Below are 21,659 nucleotides of genomic sequence, written 5' to 3'. Positions count from 1 at the left end.
CTAGAAGCTATTTAAATGTCACCAAAGATACAAGCCCCCCAAAGCATTGGTCCCAGATGATTTTTTGCCTAGATTCTATCAAACCGCAAGGAACAGGCGATCCCTGCGCTATTCACCCCTTCCGGAGCATGCTGAAGAAAGGACGGTGCCTCCACACCACGCCTGCTCTGCACCCTTTCCACAGGGAGATATGGGCCCACGCGTGTGACACGGAAAGACGGCCATGAAAATACTAAAGTGCTTCAAGGGGGAACTTCTGAAACAATCCCATTTGTGTAAAAAACAGAGCAAAACAAGAAAGGAATATAGCTACACATTGGTTTTCTGGGAAGTGAAGGGCGTTGGAATTATATGCAATTTTCCCTGGGTACTTTGCACGCATTGTATAGTTTAAAATGTTTAGAGCTGGGTGTGTGTTACTTTAATAATCAGACACCATAAAATAATGGATATTTAAAAACTTTATCACAAAGAAAACCCTTCAATTTCTAGCAGTAACTTGTTTGGCTCAAGAACTGCCACCAAGGGTGGTAGACAGACTCTGTGGGGAATCTGGGATCCACTAGGGTGGGTTCCAGACCCATGCCCAGGTGGTCTTTTTCTTCTTTTAGAGACAGGGTCTCACTCTGTCGCCCAGGCTGGAGTGCAGTGGTGCAATCCTAGCTCACTGCAGCCTTGACCTCCTGGGCTCAAGCGATCCTCCCACCTCAGCCTCCCGAGTAGCTGGGACTACCGGCATGCACCACCATGCCTGGCCAATTTAAAACATTTTTGTAGATATGGGGTCTCACTGTGTTGCCCCGTCTTGTCTTGAACTCCTGGCCCCAAAGGAGCCTCCTGCCTTGGCATCCCAAAGCACTGGGATTGCTGGGCACGGTGGCTCACGCACGTAATCCCAGCGCTTTGGGAGGCTGAGGTGGGCGGATCACCTGAGGTCAGGAGTTCAAGACCAGCCTGGCCAACATGGTGAAACCCCATCTCTACTAAAAATACAAAAATTAGTGAGGCATGGTGGCGGGCACCTGTAATCCCAGCTACTCAGGAGGTTGAGGCATGAGAATCACTTGAAGCTGGGAGGCAGAGGTTGCAGTGAGCTGAGATCGCACGGCTGCACTCCAGCCTGTGGGATAGAGCAAGACTGTCTAAAAACAAAACAAAACAAAACAACAACAACAAAAAACGACCAAAGCACTGGGATATGGGTGTGAGCTGCCACACCTGGCCTCCTACATGGTCTTCAACGGACAGAGGCCTGTAGGTGCAGTGACCTTCATGACCCACGTGTGGCTGGAGACTGGGACTCACTCTGCTTCCACCAGTTGATTCAGGAGGGTCGCCTTCTCCTCGCTGAGCTGGTTCAGCTTGTCCTGCATCTTGATGGTCTCCCTCTCAGAGGCCTGCATGGGGGAGGGGGCGGGACAGCTGTGGGGAGGGCCATGGGATTGTGGATGCCGGGGCTGGTGCCCTCTGTCCTGGCACCGAGGGCAGGGCTGCAGGCTGGATTTCTAATACCCCTACAAGCATCTTGAACGGGTGTGGAAATTACGTCCTGGTGCAGAACGCCCACCGCAAGGACCGTACCCCCGCCCTCCATTGTCCTGAGCCCCGGGACTGCGTGGACACGGCCGGACCTTCAGCGAGCGCACGAACTCATTCTCTGTCACCCGGTTGTTCTGCTCCAGCTCCTCCGAGCTGCACCGGTTTTTATTCATCAACATGTTGAGCTTCTTCAGGTCGTTGTCCAGGTCCTTCATGTGGTGCTCGATCTCCTTCTGCTCCTTCTTCTCCTGCTCAATCTTGCCTACGGCAGAAAACAGAGACTCGGGGAGAGACCCCGGGAGGGTATGGGTCCTCACCCGCAGGCAGCAGTGTCCGAGAGGTGAGCCAGGGTTTGTCTCTCCCTGTAGCTCCCTTCATCCCCTCCCTCTTGTCATTCCTGGCGCTCCTGCCTGAATCTCGTCCCTGCCAGGACAGAGGAGAGGAGAGGGGGTCTCTTCTTGGCTGCTAAGCTCCCAAAGCCTGGTCCTCCAACGGAAGTGAGAGGACCTGCCTGTGGGGACAGCCAGCAGGTGTGGGCAGGGTGTGTGGGAGGGCCAGGCTCCCTCCCCCAGACACTTGCAAATCTGTGGAGCACGGGGACCTGGTTGATGCTCAGACACTGTGAGTCTCCAGGAGAGGGAGGCCCTTAGACCCCTGCCCTGCCCCAGCCAAGATCAGGGGTAGGGGCAGAAAACAACAGCTCTTCTTGATGTTAAGATGGGTGGAGGGCACAAGAGGCCACAGCTGGTTCATCCACTGGCCACTCCTCACAGGGCTTCTCCAGCATCTCCTGCTGTCCCCATGGTGTGCCCTGACTACCCTAGGACATGGGCATGTGAGCCCCTCTCTCTGCCCTCTCCATGGGTGATCCTCCCCATCTCACAGCATGGTATTTCGGCAGCTCTTGCCTTGGGACACCGATACTCAGCTGACAGCTCCATAGGGTCTTTTGGGACTTGCTACTCACCAACAGACAGGTTTGGGCAACCCAAGAAGGGCAGGGCGAGAGGCAGCAGGACCTCCGAGAAGGGCACATGATGTGTCTGGGCAGCATTTCCCATGGGGGCTTTGCTGCAGGCCTGACCAGCATGGATCCCCAACCCAAGACCGGGCAGGACCCGGGATGTCTCGGCAGGTGGCCATGTGGGTGGAGAGTGGTCCAGGAAGGATGCCCGCCTCCCTCATTCCAGGCACCCTGGTGCTTTGGCAGCCCCTTGGGCCTCAGAAGGGTTGGGGAGCCCTGGTGGAATGGTTTTCTAAGCCCAACTGGAGGTGATGTGGGGACAGCACCAGGAGCCCGCCTGGCAGGACCCTGGCTTTTCCCGTGCCAGTGTTTCCACCTGAGTGCCCTGGCTTGGCAGGGATGATAACCTTCCATGCTCCTCTCTCAAGGAGAGCTCTGAAGTCCGTGAGCTTGCAGCCATTTCGTGACATTTCTCAACCCTCCCGCTGTGACTGCGAACTGGGCAGCTGGGCAGGCAGTGGTTCACATTTACAAAATACAGGGAGCATGCGCATTTGTTATTTGCTTTTAAGGCTGTGTGCAAATCCAGCGATGTGCCCCACTGAGTGCCCCTCCCCTGGGAGGTGCCCGCGTCCCAGAGCTTGTCTGAGCATCTCTGCAGGGCCGGGCACGGCGGCTCTTACTTTCTACTCGTAGTTTCTTCTGCTCCATGATGTGGAGCTCCTTCTTGGACGCGTCCAGGGAGGCCAGCTGCTCCTCCTGCTCCTGTGTCACCTTGACCATCTCCTGCTGCAGGCGCAGCCAGGTCACCTGGGCCTGGACCGCCTTGCCATTGTGCTCGTCAATCAGCTTGCTCAGCCTTTTGATTTCAAGCTCCAGGGGCCCCACTTCTTCCCCCTAGACGGGATATTCATCAAAAAGCAAAATTAGGGCTGGGCGCAGTGACTCACGCCTGTAATTCCAGCACTTTGGGAGGCTGAGGCGGGTGGATCACCCGAGGTCAGGAGTTCAAGACCAGCCTGGCCAACAGGGTGAAACCCCGTCTCTACCCAAAATACAAAAATTAGCCAGGTGTGCTGGTGCACGCCTGTGGTCCCAGCTACTTGGAAGGCTGAGGCAGGAGAATCACTTGAACTCAGGAGGCAGACGTGCAGTGAGCAAGATGGCACCACTGCACTCCAGCCTGGGCAATAGAGCAAGACTCCGTCTCAGAAAAAAAAAAAAAAAAAAGCAAAATTAGGCTTCTTGGGCTCAAAGGTCTTTGTGAGTGGACTGCAGAGGGCCTGGAACCCTGAGGTCATGAAACTGGACGAAGGCTGAGGGGCTCAAGTTAGCTCTCAGCAGGGCCGCAAGCCACAGACCCCGCTGGAGGAAATATGGCTAAGGGGCTCTGGAGCCCCCTCTAGCTTCCCCATGGTGGGTGCGCTGGCAGGGTGGGTGGGGCCTCTGGAACCCAAAGGGGCTTTGAGAGTACAGGGACCTGGATGACGTATATGGCATCAGGCCTCAAACGCATTAGGCCACTTTTCTTAGAGCAGCAGAATATTTTGTGCTGGGTGAAAATTATTTGGAATTCAGACTTCAGTGGCCTTGAATAACATCTGATTGGACACAGCCGTGCCCATTCCTTTACGTTTTACCTATGCTGCTTCTCGCTATGGAGGCAGAGCCATGTCACTGCCAAAGAGACCAACTGGCCACAAAGCCGGAATACTATCTGGCCCTGTGCAGAAAAATGTGACTTAGAGCGCTTGGCACACATGCCATTTTGTCTGTAAAGCGGGTAGGGAAAGAGGCAGTTCTGTGCCTTCCAGGAGTTCATGTCTGACCGTGGGAGATCTGAGGGAGCTCTGCCCCACCAGGCACCACAGTCAGCCAGGGACCGCGTCTCCCTGCCTGGGACCTCACCCCCAGCTCGGAGACCATCCGCTCCAGCTGCTTGTTGAGGAAGTTGATGAGCCCTTGCTTCCTCTCGATCAGGATCGTGCGCCGGGAGATCTCGCTGTGGCTGTTGGTGATGAGCTCGTTGACTTTCTTCACGTCCTGGTCCAGCTCCACCAGTGTCTTCCGGTGTGCGTCCAGCCTGCTGCTGGTGTGTGTGATGTCCAGGGTGGTCTGGGCAATGTCACCATCGATTTTGGAAAGATGTGTCATCTGAATTGATGAAAAGAAATGCCTGTGAATATTGCCCCCACCCGAGGCCCGGGACGAGTTTGCTGATCCACCATTCCCTGATGGTCGGGATGTTCCTCTGGATAAATTCCAAACGCACAGTCACGAGTGCAGGAGGCTGGATTTCCCACTGTCTCCAGGACCCAGCAAGGGACCAACTTGTTGGAACCCAGATGTTGGCTTTTTACAGAAAAGAGAGATCATGGTATTAGCTTTTCTTATTGATGTGGTTTGGCTGTGTCCCCACTCACATCTCATCTTGAATTGTGTCCCCATAATCCCACATGTCAAGGGAGGGCCCCTGTGGGAGGTGACTGGACCATGGGGGCCGCTACCCCCATGCTGTTCTCATGATAGTGAGTTCTCATGAGATCTGATGGTTTTGTGTGTTTGACGGTTCCTGCTTCACACACACTCTCTCTCCTGCCGCCTTGTGAAGGAGGTGCCTGCTTCGCCTTTTGCCATGATTGTAAGTTTCCTGAGGCCTCCCCAGCCATGCAGAACTGTCAGTCAATTAAACCTCTTTCCTTTATCAGTTATCCAGTCTTAGGTATTTCCTTACAGCAGTGTGAGATCAGACTAACACACTTCTTAAATCGTAGCACACACATTGTGAGGAAATGTGAAAATACAGGTCAGGACAGAGAACACATTCAATTGCCTGCAATTCTGACACAAGTTAGCTACCATTCCCATCTGAATCCATTTTTCCTCCCAGTCTTTTCTATATAATTCTCCAAAATAAAAATAGGATCACACCCTACACACTGGGTGCTAACCTGCTTTTTAATCTGGTAAGTCGGGTCTTATGTTCCTGTGCTCTGTAAGCTGCAATGGCTGTGCTGTACTCTATCACATTTGCAGCATAGTTTATGAAGCAAGAAGCAATTGTTAGACACTGGTTCCTCCATGCGTTCTGACCCCTCCTGCTGTCCGGCAGGTCTGAGCCGCCAGTGCTGGCCTCCTGTGTGGGCTCTTTGGAGGCATTAGACAGACTTTGAATCCCTTCTGGCAACGGGGGGTTTATCGAGAGGACGTTTGTGATAATCAGGAGTGAGGCAGTGGCAGTCACAGCTGCAATGGTGTGGCCAAAGCTGCTCTGGGAACAGGGAGATGCTGTCACCACCAGGACAGGGTCCTCTTCCCCAGGGCATGGCTCTAACAGGTGGCCTCGGGCCCTGTGTCTGCCCTGACCACCCCTGCCCGTCGGCTCCTGCCACACAAGGCCTTGGCTCTCTCACGACTGTGGCTCCCGCCTACCCCAGCCTCCTCAGGGCCATCTGAGCTTCTCCTCCCACCACGCCTGTGGGCTCCATGTCTCTCACTGGCCACCATGGGCGGCTTCCCAGGAGACCCAATGTCCCCAGGTGGTGGAACCCAGACCCTGCCCACCTGGAGTGGAAGCTTCCGGCATCTGGAGTTGTGTGGCAATGTCAGCTCGCAGCCTCCTCCTCTGCCAAGGTCACCCTGAGATCTGGGCCCCCCAAGGACTCCCTGCCTCCCCCCTCCCCAACTGCCCTTCAGGGGCTGTGGCTCCAAGTCCCCTTCAGTCCCTCCCCCTGTCACAGCCAGGCCTGCGCCCCCGCTCCACTCCTGGCTGTTTGTGGTCCCTGTGGAGCCCACCCTGGCTCCCCCTAGGCATCCACACCATCCCTGGATTAACTGCCTGGACCCCATGGTTGACCCCAGCTCCGGACGGGTGGTCCCGCCCATCCACACTTTGCTCCTCCTCCCAGATATGCCTCCCCACCCCACCTTCTATCAGCCCATGAGGCTTTGAGCAGTTCAAACATCACGTCGGGGGTACTCTTTTCAGCAGCTGGACTGGCATCGGTTGGAAAATTGTCGTAATAGACAAATTTGTTGGTCCAAGACTCTTTGCTGCCCTCTTCTGGAAACTGGTAGCAAAACACGTATGACCTATCGGGCTGCCCAGACAGGGGCTCGGCGGGGGCCCGGGGGCCTGGGGATTGGGAACTGGACTTGGCTGGTAGCAGCACGGCTGGATGGGCTCCTTCACACCCACCACGCCCTTCAGCTCTGCCTGGCCAGCTCCTCTCCCACCCCTCAGGAGGGCAAAACCGGCAGAGCTTGGCATCGGGAATCTGTCACCCTCCTCTGAGACTAAAATGGGGACTGTTGGGCAGGCCCCACTGCTAGGATGTGCTCTGGAAATGGTGGAGCCTGTGGTAGCCTCTGGGGGTCCTCCAAAGGGGCCTGCTTGAGGCGGGGTGTGGGGGAGGCGGTCACCCCTCGGGAAGAGGCAAAGAAAAAACAATTCAAGTAAGGAATTGTTTTTTCTAAGGACACAAGTCCCCTCCACCCCCACCACAGGTGATAAAGGATAAAGCAAGATCCCAGGGGATGTGAACATGAGCTCACAATCGGGGGTTCCCTGCCATGGACGTCGAAGTCACACTCCAGGGCCCCCCAGGGAAATCAGCCTTTGGCTGGCAGCTGGCCATGCGGTGGCTCACGCCTGTAATCCCAGCACTTTGGATGGATCACAAGGTCAGGAGTTCGAGGCCAGCCTTGCCAACATGGTGAAACCCCATCTCCACTAAAAATACAAAAACTAGCCAGGCATGGTGGCGCACGCCTGTAATCCCAGCTACTCGGGAGGCTGAGCAGGAGAACTGCTTGAACCCAGGAGGCAGAGGTTGCCGTAAGCCAAGATGGCACCACTGCACTCCAGCCTGGGCGACAAGAGTGAAACTCCATCTCAAAAAAATCAATAAATAACAACAAAATAAAATAAGATAAAATAAAAACTAGAAACAGCCTAAAGTGCCTAACAAGAGACTTAGTAAACAAAATATGTACATTTGCAGGATAAGATGTTATACAGAAATGAAAATTTAGGTTTTCGAAGAATATTTTGTGGCACGAGGAAATGTTATGTTGAATATGGTCAATACAAAAAAATGAAAAACTATACAAGTAGCAAAGATTCATTAGCTCCCGTTCTCTCTGTGTCATAGTTCAGTGATATTAATCACAAGCGGATGCAGACAGACCTGGGGGCTGGGCACAGTGGCTCAGGCCCAGAATCCCAGGGCTTTGGGAGGCCAAGGTGGCAGGGCCACTTGAGCCCGGGAGATTCAAGACTGCAGTGAGCTGTGATTGTGCCACAGCCTGAGCGACAGAGGGAGACCCTGTGTCGAAAAATAAAATACATAAATACATAAGAAAAAGAAAATGGGCCTGAGTCCAGTGTTGCATAAGGTGTGTGCTTGTGTGTGTGTGTTTGTAGGAGTTTGAGTGTGTGTGTGTGTGTAGGGGTTTGAGTGTGTTTGTGTTTGTAGGCGTTTGTGTGTGTAGGAGTTTGAGTGTGTGTTTGTAGGAGTTTGAGTGTGTGTGTTTGTAGGAGTTTGAGTGTATGTGTGTGTAGGAGTTTGAGTGTGTGTGTAGGAGTTTGTGTTTGTAGGAGTTTGAGTGTATGTGTGTGTTTGTAGGAGTTTGAGTATGTGTGTAGGAGTTTGTGTGTGTAGGAGTTTGAGTGTATGTTTGTGTGTGTAGGAGTTTGAGTGTGTGTGTGTGTAGGAGTTTGAGTGTATGTGTAGGAGTTTGAGTGTATGTGTATGTGTGCAGGAGTTTGCATGTTTGTGTGTAGGAGTTTGAGTGTGTGTGTGTGTGTGTAGGAGTTTGTGTGTGTTTTTATGAGTGTGTTTTCTCGTGTGTGCATGGGGGCATGTGCAATTGTACATGTGTTCATGTGTGTGAATGTGTTTGTGTGAGAATGACGTGTGTGTTTGTGGGTGGGTGCAAATGTGTTTCTGTATTAAAAATTTCCAGAAGGAAGTTTACCAAATTTTAAAAAAAGTTGCCTCTGGATGGTGGGCCTAGAGCTGTCTCATTTTCTTCTTTATGCCTTTCTGTATTTCTAAGTTTTCTTTTTTTTGAGACGGAGTCTTGCTGTGTCACCCAGGCTGGAGTGCAGTGGCACGATCTCAGCTCACTGCAACCTCTGCCTCCCAGGTTCAAGCAATTCTCCTGCCTCAGCCTCCCGAGTAGCTGGGATTATAGGCGCACACCACCACACCCAGCTAATTTTTTGTATTTTTAGCAGAGACAGGGTTTCGCCATGTTGGCCAGGCTGGTCTCAAACTCCTGACCTCAGGTGATCCACCTGCCTTGGCTTCCCAAAGTGCTGGGATTACAGGCATGAGCCACCACGCCTGGCCTATTTCTAGGTTTTCTACAGTAAAAATGTATCACCCTTACAACCTGAACACCATGGAAAGGGGTAAGCACAGGAGGGCCCTCTGCTCACACTGACTCCGCCCTCTCCGCCTCCAGGACGGCTTGCCCTCATATGCCCAGGCTGCAGGGGGCTTCGCACAGCCCCTCCCTGGGGCAGGGGCCTACCATGTTGGTCTTCTCCTTCTGCAGCCTCAGGATGAGCTGGTTGAAGTGTTTGGTGGTCTTGTTGGAGGTCATGTGCTCCTGCAGCTTCTCCCGGATGGCGGCGTCCGTCTTCCTCCTGAGCTCCAGCTCGCCCTGGATGGCTTGGCGGATGGCCTGCAACTCCTCCGCGAGTATCATTTGTTCCTGGAGACAAGGAGCCACAGGGTGCACGTGCCTGAAGAGGCACCACCGTGCGCCAGGTGTGACCTGTGGGGCGGGCCCGGCCTCACCAGCTGGTCCTGGCTGAGGGCATCCTCTGTGTCCTGCAGGGTGAACCTGTAGGTGTTGAACTGGCTCTGCAGGGCCACCTGCTTGGTCAGGCATTGGGTGGTGAGCTTCTGCAGCAGTGTGGCTTCCGTCTCTGTCCGGTTCAGGATGCTCGCCAGCTTCTCGTTCTTTTCTTCCTCCTTCATGATGGATTTCTTATAGGCCTCAATCTCGCCGTCGATGGATTTGGCTTGATGTTGGCATTCTCTGTAGAAATGCAGCGGGGAGAGCCAGTTACGTGTGAGACATCAGAGAGCCAGTGCACAGAGCTGTGCCCCACACGAGGGAGCTCACTAAGGCGAACTCAATGCACAGAGAAATAAATTAGGAAGCCAACTCTTTTTTATTTATTTATTTATTTATTTTTTGAGACAGAGTCTCACTCTGTAACCCAGGCTGAAATACAGTGGTGCGATCTCGGTTCACTGCAACCTCCGCCTGCCGGGTTCAAGCGAGTCTCATGCCTCAGTCTCTTGAGTGGCTGGGATTACAGGTGTGCACCACCATGCCCGGCTAATTTTTAAACTCTATTTGGAGAGATGGGGTTTCACCGTGTTGCCCAGGCTGGTCTCCAACTCCTGAGCTCAAGCAATGTGCCTGCCTTGGCCTCCCAAAGTGCTGGGATTACAGGCGTGAGCCACTGCACCCAGCAGGAAACCAACTCTTTTAATAGCAGCCAAATCTTTAAAAAATTTTTGTATTAAAAATTGTTATGGATAGATTGGCACATATTTGAGAGGTACATGCGATATTTTGACACAAGCATACAGCATGTCATGATCAAATCTGGGGAACCGGCCATCTATCACCTCACACATGATCCTTCCTTCATGTTGAGAACATTCCAAATCTTTTCCTCTAGCTATTCAGAAATATACACTAACTTACCGTGAACTGTAGTCACTGTGACATGCTATCGAACACTGGGCCTTGTTCCTTCTCCCTCACTGTATTTTTGCACCCAATAGCCAAATCTTGACTATTACTTTCAAATAGATCAAGAGAACTATTACCTATCGAACACCCAAGTTGACAACTCTTTTGTACTGTGATTATGGGGAGAAGGAAAGTGACCCATGGGTCAGACGTTGGGCTGGGGGTTCTCATCTGCCCACCTTCCTTAACCATGACAATAATCCTAGGAAGGAAATAGTCCAGCTTTACAGATGTGGCCATTGAGACTCAGAGCATTTCAATCACTAGCCCAAGGTCTGCAGGAAACAGCGTGGCTGAGGGAACACCAGTGGGCCCACTCCAAATTCTATTGTCTTTCCCCTCAGCATGCTGCGATGAGATACCTGTAATTAACGTCAAGCTCTAAAACACAGATATCGGATAATCAGATCTAAACTACTGATTCAAATGAAATAATCAGATTCAAATCCTGTATTTGTTGGAGTGCAGAGGCACGATCTTGCCTCACTGCAACCTCTGCCTCCTGGGTTCAAGTCATTCTCACGCCTCAGCATGAGGATTTGAATTTTGTGTGTGTGAGGCATGTTTTCCTATTATTCTGAGATGTTCTGCAGTACTTTAAACATTCCTTTCATTCCTTTCTCTTTTTTTTTTTTTTGAGACAGTCTCTCACTCTGTTACCCAGGCTAGAGTGCAATGGCATGATCTCAGCTCACTGCAGCCTCAAGCCACCCAAGTAGCTGGGATTACAGGTGTGTGCCACCATGCCCGGCTAATTTTTGTATTTTTGTAGAGATGGGGTTTCACCATGTTGGCCAGGCTGGTCTTGAACTCCTGACCTCAAGTGATCCACCTGCCTCGGCCTCCCAAAGTGTTGGAATTACAGGTGTGGGCCACTGCGCCTGGCCATCGAGTATTTTTTTTTTTTTTGAGACAGAGTCTCGCTCTGCCACCCAGGCTGGAGTACAGTGGCGCGATCTCGGCTGACTGCAACCTCCTGGGTTCAAGCGATTCTCATGCCTCAGCTGCCTGAGTAGCTGGGACCACAGGCGTGTGCCCCCATGCCTGCCTATTTTTTTTTTTTTTTTTTTTGTATTTTTAGTAGAGACAGGGTTTCGCCCTGTTGGCCAGGCTGGTCTCGAACTCCTGACCTCAAGTGATCCACCTGCCTCAGCTTCCCAAAGTGATGGGATTACAGGCATGAGCCACCGTGCCTGGTGATCCAGTATCTATTTTTAATGTGTGTGGATATTTATTGATACACTGATGAGATCAGAAAAAGCCAAAAAACAGGAAAGGGCCTCATTATGGATCGATGAGGATGATTAAATTATGGCACAGGCATCATTTAGAACACAGGGTGAAGAGAACTGCAAAGAACAACGGTGATTTCTATGTGTTCTGACATGGAATAACTCTAAGACACAGCACAAGAAAAACCAAGCTGCAGAGCAGGACACACTAAGCGGCCGCGGGTGATTTTTAAGTGGAGAGATAAACACCCGAGAATAATGCATATGTATGAACGAGATCTATCTGGAAAGACCTTTCTGAAACAGTAACAGGTTGCTTGGGAAAGAGAATTGAAAGACTGGGGAGAGATGTGAGAAAAATATGGAAGGTATTATTCTAGTCCAAGAAGAAAGTACTTTCTGAATATTTGAATAAAAACTTATTCAAAGGATAAGACACTATCAATAGAGAAAGGAAGCCTGGCCCACATGACAAAACCCCATCTCTACTAAAAATACAAAAAAAATTAGCCGGGCGTGGTGGTGTGTGGCTGTGTTCACAGCTACTCGGTACACTGAGGCATGAGAATCACTTGAACCCAGGAGGCAGATGTTGCAGTAAGCTGAGATTGTTCCGCTGCACTCCAGCCCAGGTGATAGAGCAAGACTCTGACTCAAAAAAAAAAAAAAAAAAAAAAAGATACTGATACTGGAGAGATTTGCCATGTCCATGAAGCAGAAGATTTAATATTATTAAGGCCTCAATTCTCTTCAAACTGATCTATGGATTCAATGTAATTTCAGTTACATCCCAGAAGGCATTTTTTCCCCAGAAATTGACAAGCAAGTTTTAAAATTTAAATGGAAACCTAAAGGACCTAGAGTAACCAAAATAATTTTGTAAAACAACATCAAAGACTCAGACTATCTGATTTCAAGATTTTCCATAAAGCTCTAGTTAGAAAGACAATGTGGTATTGGTGAAAGAATGACAAAAAGATCAACGGAACAGAATAGAGAGTCTGGAAACAGACACACACACACAATACATTGATCTTTGACAAAGGTGTCACAGGATTTCAATACGGAAAGGACAGTCTTTTCAACAAGCGGTGCTGGGACAACTAGAGAGAGACACACAAAACCTGAGCCTGGACCCCGCTCATACCACAACAAACGTGAACTTGAAATGGACCAGATGCCTAAAAGCGAGACCTGGAAAACTTTAGTGGAAAACTTGGGAGAAAATCTTCGTGACCCTTAGACATTTCTTTTTCTTTCCTTTTTTTTTTTGAGACAGGGTCTCACTCTGTTGCCCAGGCTGGAGTGCAGCGGCGCGATCTTGGCTCCCTGCAAGCTCCGCCTCCTGGGTTCATGCCATTCTCCTGCCTCACCCTCCCAAGTAGCTGGGACTACAGGCGCCCGCCACCACGCCCGGCTAATTTTTTGTATTTTTAGTAGAGATGGGGTTTTACCGTGTTAGCCAGGATGGTCTCAATCTCCTGACCTTATGATCCACTCACCTTGGCCTCCCAAAGTGCTGGGATTACAGGCATGAGCCACACTGTGCCCGGCCTGACCCTTAGAGATTTCTTAGAGAAGACATAAAAAGCATGAATCAGGAAAGAAAAAATTTAATAAGTTGGACTTCACAAAAATTTAAAACTTTTGTTCTTCAAAAGACACTGTAAAGAGGTAAAAAAGACAAAGCCACAGACTGGGACAAAAATATTTTCAAAGCACACGTCTGATAAAAGATGTCTCCAGAAGATATGAAGAACTCTTACAACTCAATGGTAAGCCACTCAGCGGAAAAATGAGCAGAAGTTGCTTCACCAGAGAAGGCACAGGAATAGCGAATAAGCCGGGGAAGAGATGCTCACCATCGCTAGTCATTAGGGACACGCAGGCTCAGACCGCAAGGCGATGCACCACACATTTGCTAATGGCTATATTTGATGGCTAAAATTAGATGACTGATAATACCAAATGTTGGCGAGGACGTGGAACAACTGGGACTCTCATAAACTGCTGGAGAAAATGCAAATTGGAACCAGTCACTTGGGAAAACACCGCAGCAGCTGTTTTTTTGTTTGTTTTTGAGACGGAGTCTCGCTCTGTCACCCAGGCTGGAGTGCAATGGCGCAATCTCGGCTCACTGCAACCTCCACCTACCAGGCTCAAGGGATTCTCCTGCCTCAGCCACCCAAGTAGCTGGGATTACAGGCATGCACCACCCTACCCAGCTACTTTTTTGTATTTTTGGGTAGAGATGGGGTTTTGCCATGCTGCCCAGGCTGGTCTCAAACTCTTGAGCTCAAGCGATCCGCCTCAGCCTCCCAAAGTGCTGGGATTACAGGTGTAAGCCACCGCGGCCGGCAAGCATTTGTTATAAAGTAAAATGTACGTTGAGCCGGAACCTTGGAGATACTGCAGGTTCAGTTGCAGGCCACCGCAATTAAGAAAGTATCACAGTAAAGCAAGTCACACAATCTTTTTTGGTTCCCCGGTGCATACAGAAGGTGCATACTTTACTGTAGTCTATCAAGCGTGCAATAGCGTCATGTCTAAAGAATGTACATACTTTAGGCTGGGCGCGGTGGCCCACACCTGTAATCCCAGCACTTAGAGAGGCTGAGGCAGGCAGATTACCTGAGGTCAGAAATTCGAGACCAGCCTGGCCAACATGGTGAAACCCTATTTCTACTAAAAATACCAGGTGTTGTGGTGGGCACCTGTAATCCCAGCTACTGAGGATGCTGAGGTAGGAGAATCCCTTGAACCCAAGAGGCAGAGGTTGCAATGAGCTGAGATCACACCACTGCACTCCAGCCTGGGTAATGGAATGAGACTCTATTTTAAAAAAGAAAAAAAAAAAACAACTTTATTGCTAAAAAAATGCTAACAATCACCTAAGCGTTTATCAAGTCATACTTGATAAAGTATGCTGGTAGAGGGTCTTGCATTGATGTTGCTGGCTGCTGACTGATGAGGGTGGTGGCTGCTGAAGGCTGGGGTGGCTGTGGCAATTTTTTTTTTTTTTTTTTTGAGACAGGCTCTGGCTCTGGCTCTGTCACCCAGGCTGGACTGCAGTGGTGTGATCTTGGCTTATTGCAAATTCAGCCTCCTAGGCTCAAGCCACCACCTCCCTCAGCCTCTCGAGTAGCTGGGACTACAAGTGCACACCACCACACCTGGCTAATTTTTGTATTTTTTGTAGAAATGAGGTCTCACCGTGTTGCCCAGGCTGGTCTCAAACTCCTGAGCTCAGGTCATCTGCCTGCCTTGGCCTCCCAAAGTGTTGGGATTACAGGTGTGAGTCACCCCACCTGGACGGCAATTTCTTAAAATAAGACAATGGATTGACTCTTCTTGCCACATCCATTGCCACATGGATCGACTCTTATGAAAGATTTCTCTGTAGTACGTGATGCTGTTTGATAGGATTTTACCCACGCAAGACCTTCTTGCAAAATTGGAGTCAGTCCTCTCAAACCCTGCTGCTGCTTCATCAACCAAGTTTATGGAATATTCTAAATTCTTTGTTAATTTCAACAATGCGCATGGCATCTTCACAGGAGCAGATTCCACCTCAAGAAACCGCTCATCCATAAGAAGCAACTCCTCATCCATTAAAGTTTGATCATATGAACACAGCAATTCCATCCCATCTCAGCTCCACTTCTCATTCTAGTTCTTGTTTCCACCACATCGGGAGTGACTTTCTGTGCTGAAGTCCTGAGCCCTCAAAGCCATCCACAGGCGTTACAATCAACTTCTGTTAATGTTGATATTAGGTTGGTGCAAAAGTAATTGCAGTTTTGCCATTAAAAGTGATATTTTGGGGCCGGGCGCAGTGGCTCACGCCTGTAATCTCAGCACTTTGGGAGGCCGAGGCAGGCAGATCACCTGAGGTCAGGAGTTCGAGACCAGCCTAGCTAACATGGTGAAAACCCGTCTCTACTAAAAATACAAAAATTAGCTGGACGTCTGGCCTCAGCAGCGACCACCCCTGCCTCCACCCTCTGAGCTTTGCATGTTCCACTAACCCGGGGCGGGCGGCAGATGGAGGTGTCAGGCTGCTGGCGCCTCTGCAAGAGCAGAACACTAACCTGACCATGAGCGGGGACTTGCACATCTGTCCCCAATAAAAGCAATTCCAACCTTAAAAAAATAAAATTAGTTGGGCGTAGTGGCAGGTGCCTCTAATCTTAGCCACTTGGGAGACTAAGGCAGGAGAATTGCTTGAACCTGGGAGGTGGAGTTTGCAGTGAGCTGAGATCGTGCCACTGCACTCCAGCCTGGGCGACAAAAGAGAAGCGCCACCTCAAAAAAAAAAAAAAAAGTAATATTTTGGGCCAGGCACGGTGGCTCATGCCTGTAATCCCCAGCACTTTGGGAGGCTGAGGTGGCTCATGCCTGTAATCCCAGCACTTTGGGAGGCTGAGGTGAGCATATCACTTGAGGTTAGGAGTTCAAGACCAGCCTGGCCAACAGGGTTGAAACCCCATCTCTACTAAAAATATAAAAAATTAGCCAGGTGTGGTGGTAGGGACCTGTAATCTTAGCTACTCAGAAGTCTGAGGCAAGAGAATTACTGGAATCCGGGAGGCAGAGGCTGCAGTGAGCCAAGATCATACCATAGCACTCCAGCCCGGGCAACAGAGCAAGACTCCACCTCAAAAAAAACAAGAGTAATATTTTGACCTCCTCTCATGAATCACGAATATCCTTAACGTTATCTAGAATGATGAGTCTGTTCCAGAAGGTTTTCAACTTACTTTGCTCAGATCCATCAGGGTAATCACTATCTATGACAGCTATAGCTTTACGACTGTATGACTGCAATAATAAGACTTGAAAGTTGAAATTACTCCTCAACCCATGGGTTGCAGAATAAATGCTGTGTCGCAGGTGTGGAAACAACATTCATCTTGCACAGCTCCAGCTCCATCAAAACTCTTGGGTCACCAGGTACATTTTCTTTCTTTCCTTTTTTCGGTTTTAGAGACAGGCTCTTGCTATGTTGCCCAGGCTGGTCTAGAACTCCTGGCCTCAAGCAGTTCTCTCACCTTGCCCTCCCAAAGTGCTGAGATTACTTGAGCTAGCACGCCCACCAGGTGCATTCTCTTTTTTGAGACAGAGTCTCGCTCTGTTGCCCAGGCTGGAGTGCAGTGGCACGATCTCGGTTCACTGCAACCTCCGCCTCCTGGGTTCAAGTGATTCTCCTGCCTCAGCCTCCCGAGTAGCTGGGACTACAGGCACCTGCCGCCACGCCTGGATAACTTTTTGTATTTTTAGTAGAGACGGGGTTTCACTGTGTTAGCCAGGATGGTCTTGATCTCCTGACCTTGTGATCCGCCTGCCTGGGCCTTCCAAAGTGCTGGGATTACAGGCGTGAGCCACCACACCCAGCCGGAAGGTTTGATCTTGTGTTCATACCACCTGAACTTTCTCCAGATGCGCAATTAGGCTGCTTCCCTTTCTTTTGTGTGTTCATTAGAGCAGCACTTTAAATTTCCTTCAAAAACTTTTCCTTTGTGTTCACAACTTGACTATCCCTTCGATGCAAGAGGCCTAGCTTTTGGCTTATCTCAGCTTTTGACATGCCTTCCTCATGAAGCTTAATCATTTCTAACTTTTGATTTAAAGTGAGAGGCGGCCAGGAGCGGCGGCTCACACTTGTAATCCCGGCACTTTGGGAGGCCGAGGCAGGCGGATCATTTGACATCAGGAGTTCGAGACCAACATGGTGAAACCCTGTCTCTACTAAAATACAAAAATTAGCTGGGCACGGTGGCAGGCACCTGCAATCTCAGCCACTCGGGAGGCTGGGGCAGGAGAATCGCTTGAACCCGGGAGGTAGAGGTTGCAATGAGCCAAGATCGTGCCACTGCACTCCAGCCTGGGGGACAGAGTGTCTCAAAAATAAATAAATAAAATAAAAATAAAGTGAGAGGCATGAGACTCTTCCTTTCACTTGAGCACTTAGTGGCCATTGTAGGCCTAACTTCAATACTGTTGAGTCTTGGAGAATAGGGAGGCCCAAGGAGAGGGACAGAAATGGAAGAACGCCAGCCGGTGGAGCAGTCAGCACACACACGACATGTCTTGATTCAGTTTGCTGTCTTAAACAAGGGCAGTTCGTGGCTTTGCCAAAAACCAATTACAATAGTTAACATCAAAGGTCACTCATCACAGATCACCATAATGGACGATGACAATGAAAAAGTTTGAAATATTATGAGAACGACCACCATGTGGTGCAGAGGCAGGAAGTGAGCACGCACCGCTGGAGAGATGGTGCCGGTGGACTTGCTCCACACGGAGCTGCCGTCAACCTTCAATTTGTAAAAAATTCGATTCCTGTAATCCCAGCACTTTGGGAGGCTGAGGCGGGTGGATCACGAGGTCAGGAGATCGAGATCATCCTGGCTAACACAGTGAAACCCCGTCTCTACTAAAAAATACAAAAAATTAGCAGGGCATGGTGGCATGCGCCTGTAATCCCAGCTACTCTGGAGGCTGAAGCAGGAGAATTGCTTGAACCTGGGAGGTGGAGGTTGCAGTGAGCCGAGATCGCCCCACTGCACTCCAGCCTGGGTGACAGAGTGAAAGTCATCTCAAAAACAAACAAACAAACAAAAGCGATTCCACGCAGTAGGAGAAAGCGAGGCACACTGAAACGAGATGCGCCTGTATTTACCCGGGAGAAACGGAAACACGTCTCCATGCAAAGATCTTTTCAGAACAGCCACAGCAGCTTTCTTCACGGTATTCCAAAGGTAAAAGCCAAATGTCCATCAGTTGGTGGATGGACAAATACATCTGATGTATCCGTGCAAGGGAATACTATTCAACAATAAAAAGGAACAGACTACTGATCTTGCAACATGGGTGGGTCTCAAAAGCATGATGCCAAGTGGAAGAAGCCAGACAAGAAAAGCTACAGACTGCGCGATTCCATTTATATGACATTCTAGAAATGGCAGAGCTATAGGCACAGAAGGCGGCACAGCGGTTGCCAGGGCTGGAGGTATGCAATTTTGTACATAAATTATTCCCAGTAATCCTGACTTCGAGTAAATAAGTTACTCATTTTCTTTTTTTAGGAAGGAGCAGCCTTATAAATGTCTAAATTTGACAATAAAAATAAGATGCCCAATTTAAAAAGATACAGTTACAAACTGTGCAACAGAACTCCTAACACTCGGGGAAACGTGTGCCTGAGAGTGCGCTGACATGCTAATGAGTCTCCTTGTCACAAAAAGAGAAAGTCGATGGTATTTTTAAATCCTTTTCTCTGTTTTTCAAATGTCCTGTAACGCAATCACTTATCCTTGATAAGGATTATTATTTTTTTAAATCGTACTTTAAAAACTCTGTAGATCAGCAGGCACCAATAGAAAGTACAGGTTCTCCTCAGCTTACGGTGGGGATGCAGCCCGGCAAACCCGTCGTAAGTTGAAAATATCCTAAGTCCAAAATGCAGGCTGGTGCCGTGGCTCACGCCTGTAATTCCCAGCACTTTCAGAGGCCAAGTGGGGGCAGATCACCTGAGGCCAGGAGTTCAAGACCAGCCTGGCCAACATGGTGAAACCCCGTCTCTTTTAAAAATACAAAATCAGCCGGGCATGGTGGTGGTGCATGTCTGTAATCCCAGCTACCTGAGAGGCTGAGGCAGGACAATCATTTGAACCCAGGAGGTGAAGGTTGCAGTGAGCTGAGATCGCACCATTGCACTCCAGCCTGGGCGACAAGAGTGAAACTTCATCTCAAAAAAAAAAAAAAAAAAAAAAAAGCTTGAAAAACCCCAAAATGCACTTCCGGCAGATTTCCTGCCAGGCACCCCGGCTCAGCCCAGCCTCCCTCAAACATGCTCAGGACACTCCCATGAGCCTACAGGTGGGCAAAATCATCTCACACAAAGCCTGTCTGATAATAAAGTGTCGGGCATCCATGTAATTTATTGAATACCGTGCTGAAAACCAGGGAGGTTGTGTGGGACTCAAAGCCCAGTTTCTGTTGCCTGCCTGTTGCTTTAATACCATGGTAAAGTCCAAAAATCGTGAAGTCAGGGACTGTCTGTAAATGAAACAAAAAGAACGGATGGAATCTGGAATATGGCCCAGGCGTTGGGCCCCGTGCCTCTGAGGATTAAGGGGGGGACACAGGAGGTGTCCAGCAGCCTGTGGTCAAGGCCGGGTTCTCTCCCAGGACACTGCCCGTGGCTTTTGTCCTCGGGTCGGCCTGCCTGGCTGCCGTGGCCACAGCTGAGGGCCTGGGAGGAGGCTGAGAGGCCGTGTGGCTGACCGAGTCACATCTTGGGGTAAAGGGGCTGCGGCTGTGGGCCGAGACCTGTCTGCCCTCTGTATTTCCCGCCAGGAAATAGGACAAAGGCAGGTAAGAGCACGGGTGCTTTTGGCTCCAAGTCCCAGGGGTGTGTGAATTCTGATTAGGTTATCTGCCTCCAAGTTAAGTGCGGTCCAGGCTTTGTTTTCTGAAAGTGAAAGTGACCCGTTTCCCTGCGTATGTGATGGGAAGGGGCTGACCGTGGGCTCCTCGTGGTTATTCACCTAGCTTTGGGACCCACGTTGGATTGCCTGGACCGCTGCGGTCTTTGAAGGGTTGGTGTGGCAGGCCCGGTCTGGTCTTGAGGGTCACACACGGTTCCTTCAGGACTTCTGGCTGCTGGGGAGGGCAGTGTCCAGCTCCCACAGGCAGGCCCAGATGGACAGGGGGTGTGCCCACAGCCACGGTCATTCCCCGGTGGGAAGAAGGGACAGGACACCATGAGCTACCACAGCAGTCCTCACAGGCCTCACCCATGCCCCTGTGTCTGGGGACACTTTTTTATTTTTTTGAGACAGGCTCTGGCTCTGTTGCCCAGGCTGGAGTGCAGTGGTACCATCTCGGCTCACTGCAGCCTCGACCTCCTGGGCTCAAGCAATCCTCCCACCCAGCCTCCCAAGTAGGTGGGACTACAGGTCTACAGGTGCACACCACCATGCCCCGCTAATTAAAAATTTTTTGAGAGACAGGGTCTTGCTCTGTTGCCCAGGCTGGAGTGCATTCGTGCAATCACAGTTCACTGCAGCCTCAAATTCCTGGACTCAAGTGATCATCCTGCTTCTGCCTCCCAAATAGATGAGACCACAGGCACACACCACCACACCTGGCTATTTTTTATATTTTATTTTAGAGACAAGGTCTTACTTTACTATGTTGCCCAGGCTGGAGTGCATTCGTGCAATCACAGTTCACTGCAGCCTCAAATTCCTGGACTCAAGTGATCATCCTGCTTCTGCCTCCCAAATAGATGAGACCACAGGCACACACCACCACACCTGGCTATTTTTTATATTTTATTTTAGAGACAAAGTCTTACTTTACTATGTTGCCCAGGCTGGTCTTGAACTCCTGGGCTTAAGGGATCCTCTTGCCTCAGTCTCCCAACGCACTGGGATTACAGGCAGGAGCCACTATGCCCGCCCATGGGGGCACATTTTTAATGGGGTTGTTACTCTGTCTTTGGTCTGTGGCCTCAGGTCTGCTGGGTCACCAGTGTCCTTGGGTATATGGGGCATTGGTGGTGACTGGGACCCACCTGCCAGATCCCCAGGCTAGAAGGAGGCCTGCTGGGGACACTGTGGCAACGCCCACACCGAACCCATCCCACACTGCCTTCCGCTCCTTCTTCCTCCATCAACTGGGGGCAAGGACAGCGTCCCCTTTGAGGGGTCACACCAGACCGAGCTGAGCCTGGGGCTTGTTACCCAGGAAACAGTGAAATCACCTGCTCGTTGCCTAGCTCTAATTCTGCGTTCAGTGTCTTGCTCCATCCTGTCCTCCCTCCCTAGGGCAGGCTCCAGCACTCCATGCCAAGGGGAAGAGCCTCTGAGGAGTCGTCTCTGCCATCATCAGGACTGAGGGAAAAGGAAGTCTAGGAGATTAGGGCAAGCCCTCAGTTTTCTTTTCTTTTCTTTCTTTCTTTTTCTCTCTCTGTCTCTCTCTCTCTTTTTTTCTTTTTCTTTCTTATTTTTTTGAGACGAAGTCTCGCTCTGTCACCCAGGCTGGAGTGCAGTGGCACCATCTTGCTTCACCGCCACCTCCACCTCCCGGGTTCAGGCGATTCTCCTGCCTCAGCCTCCTGAGTAGCTGGG

The 21,659-nt window shown here is 50.3% G+C and overlaps 1 protein-coding gene across 5 annotated transcripts in view; it reads right to left on the bottom strand.

Moving 5' to 3' along the window:
• Window positions 1-21,659, bottom strand: part of CCDC40 (coiled-coil domain 40 molecular ruler complex subunit) — a 66,860-nt gene that overhangs the window by 11,722 nt on the left and 33,479 nt on the right. For all 5 annotated transcript variants that reach the window (XM_063598801.1, XM_063598798.1, XM_003818255.4 and 2 more), the window contains 6 exons: window positions 9,313-9,556; window positions 9,044-9,226; window positions 4,412-4,657; window positions 3,187-3,400; window positions 1,632-1,801; window positions 1,306-1,397 (listed from right to left, as the gene is read on the bottom strand). In XM_063598801.1, the coding sequence (XP_063454871.1) occupies window positions 1,306-1,397; window positions 1,632-1,801; window positions 3,187-3,400; window positions 4,412-4,657; window positions 9,044-9,226; window positions 9,313-9,556 (1,149 nt within the window). The remainder of the gene's footprint in view (window positions 1-1,305; window positions 1,398-1,631; window positions 1,802-3,186; window positions 3,401-4,411; window positions 4,658-9,043; window positions 9,227-9,312; window positions 9,557-21,659) is intronic.

The sequence above is a fragment of the Pan paniscus genome, chromosome 19 (genome assembly GCF_029289425.2).
Source record: "Pan paniscus chromosome 19, NHGRI_mPanPan1-v2.0_pri, whole genome shotgun sequence".
In the NCBI taxonomy this organism is placed as follows: Eukaryota; Metazoa; Chordata; class Mammalia; order Primates; family Hominidae; genus Pan; species Pan paniscus.
The sequence above is the reverse complement of the archived record's forward strand: the minus strand, read 5'-3'. Positions and strand labels throughout refer to the sequence as shown.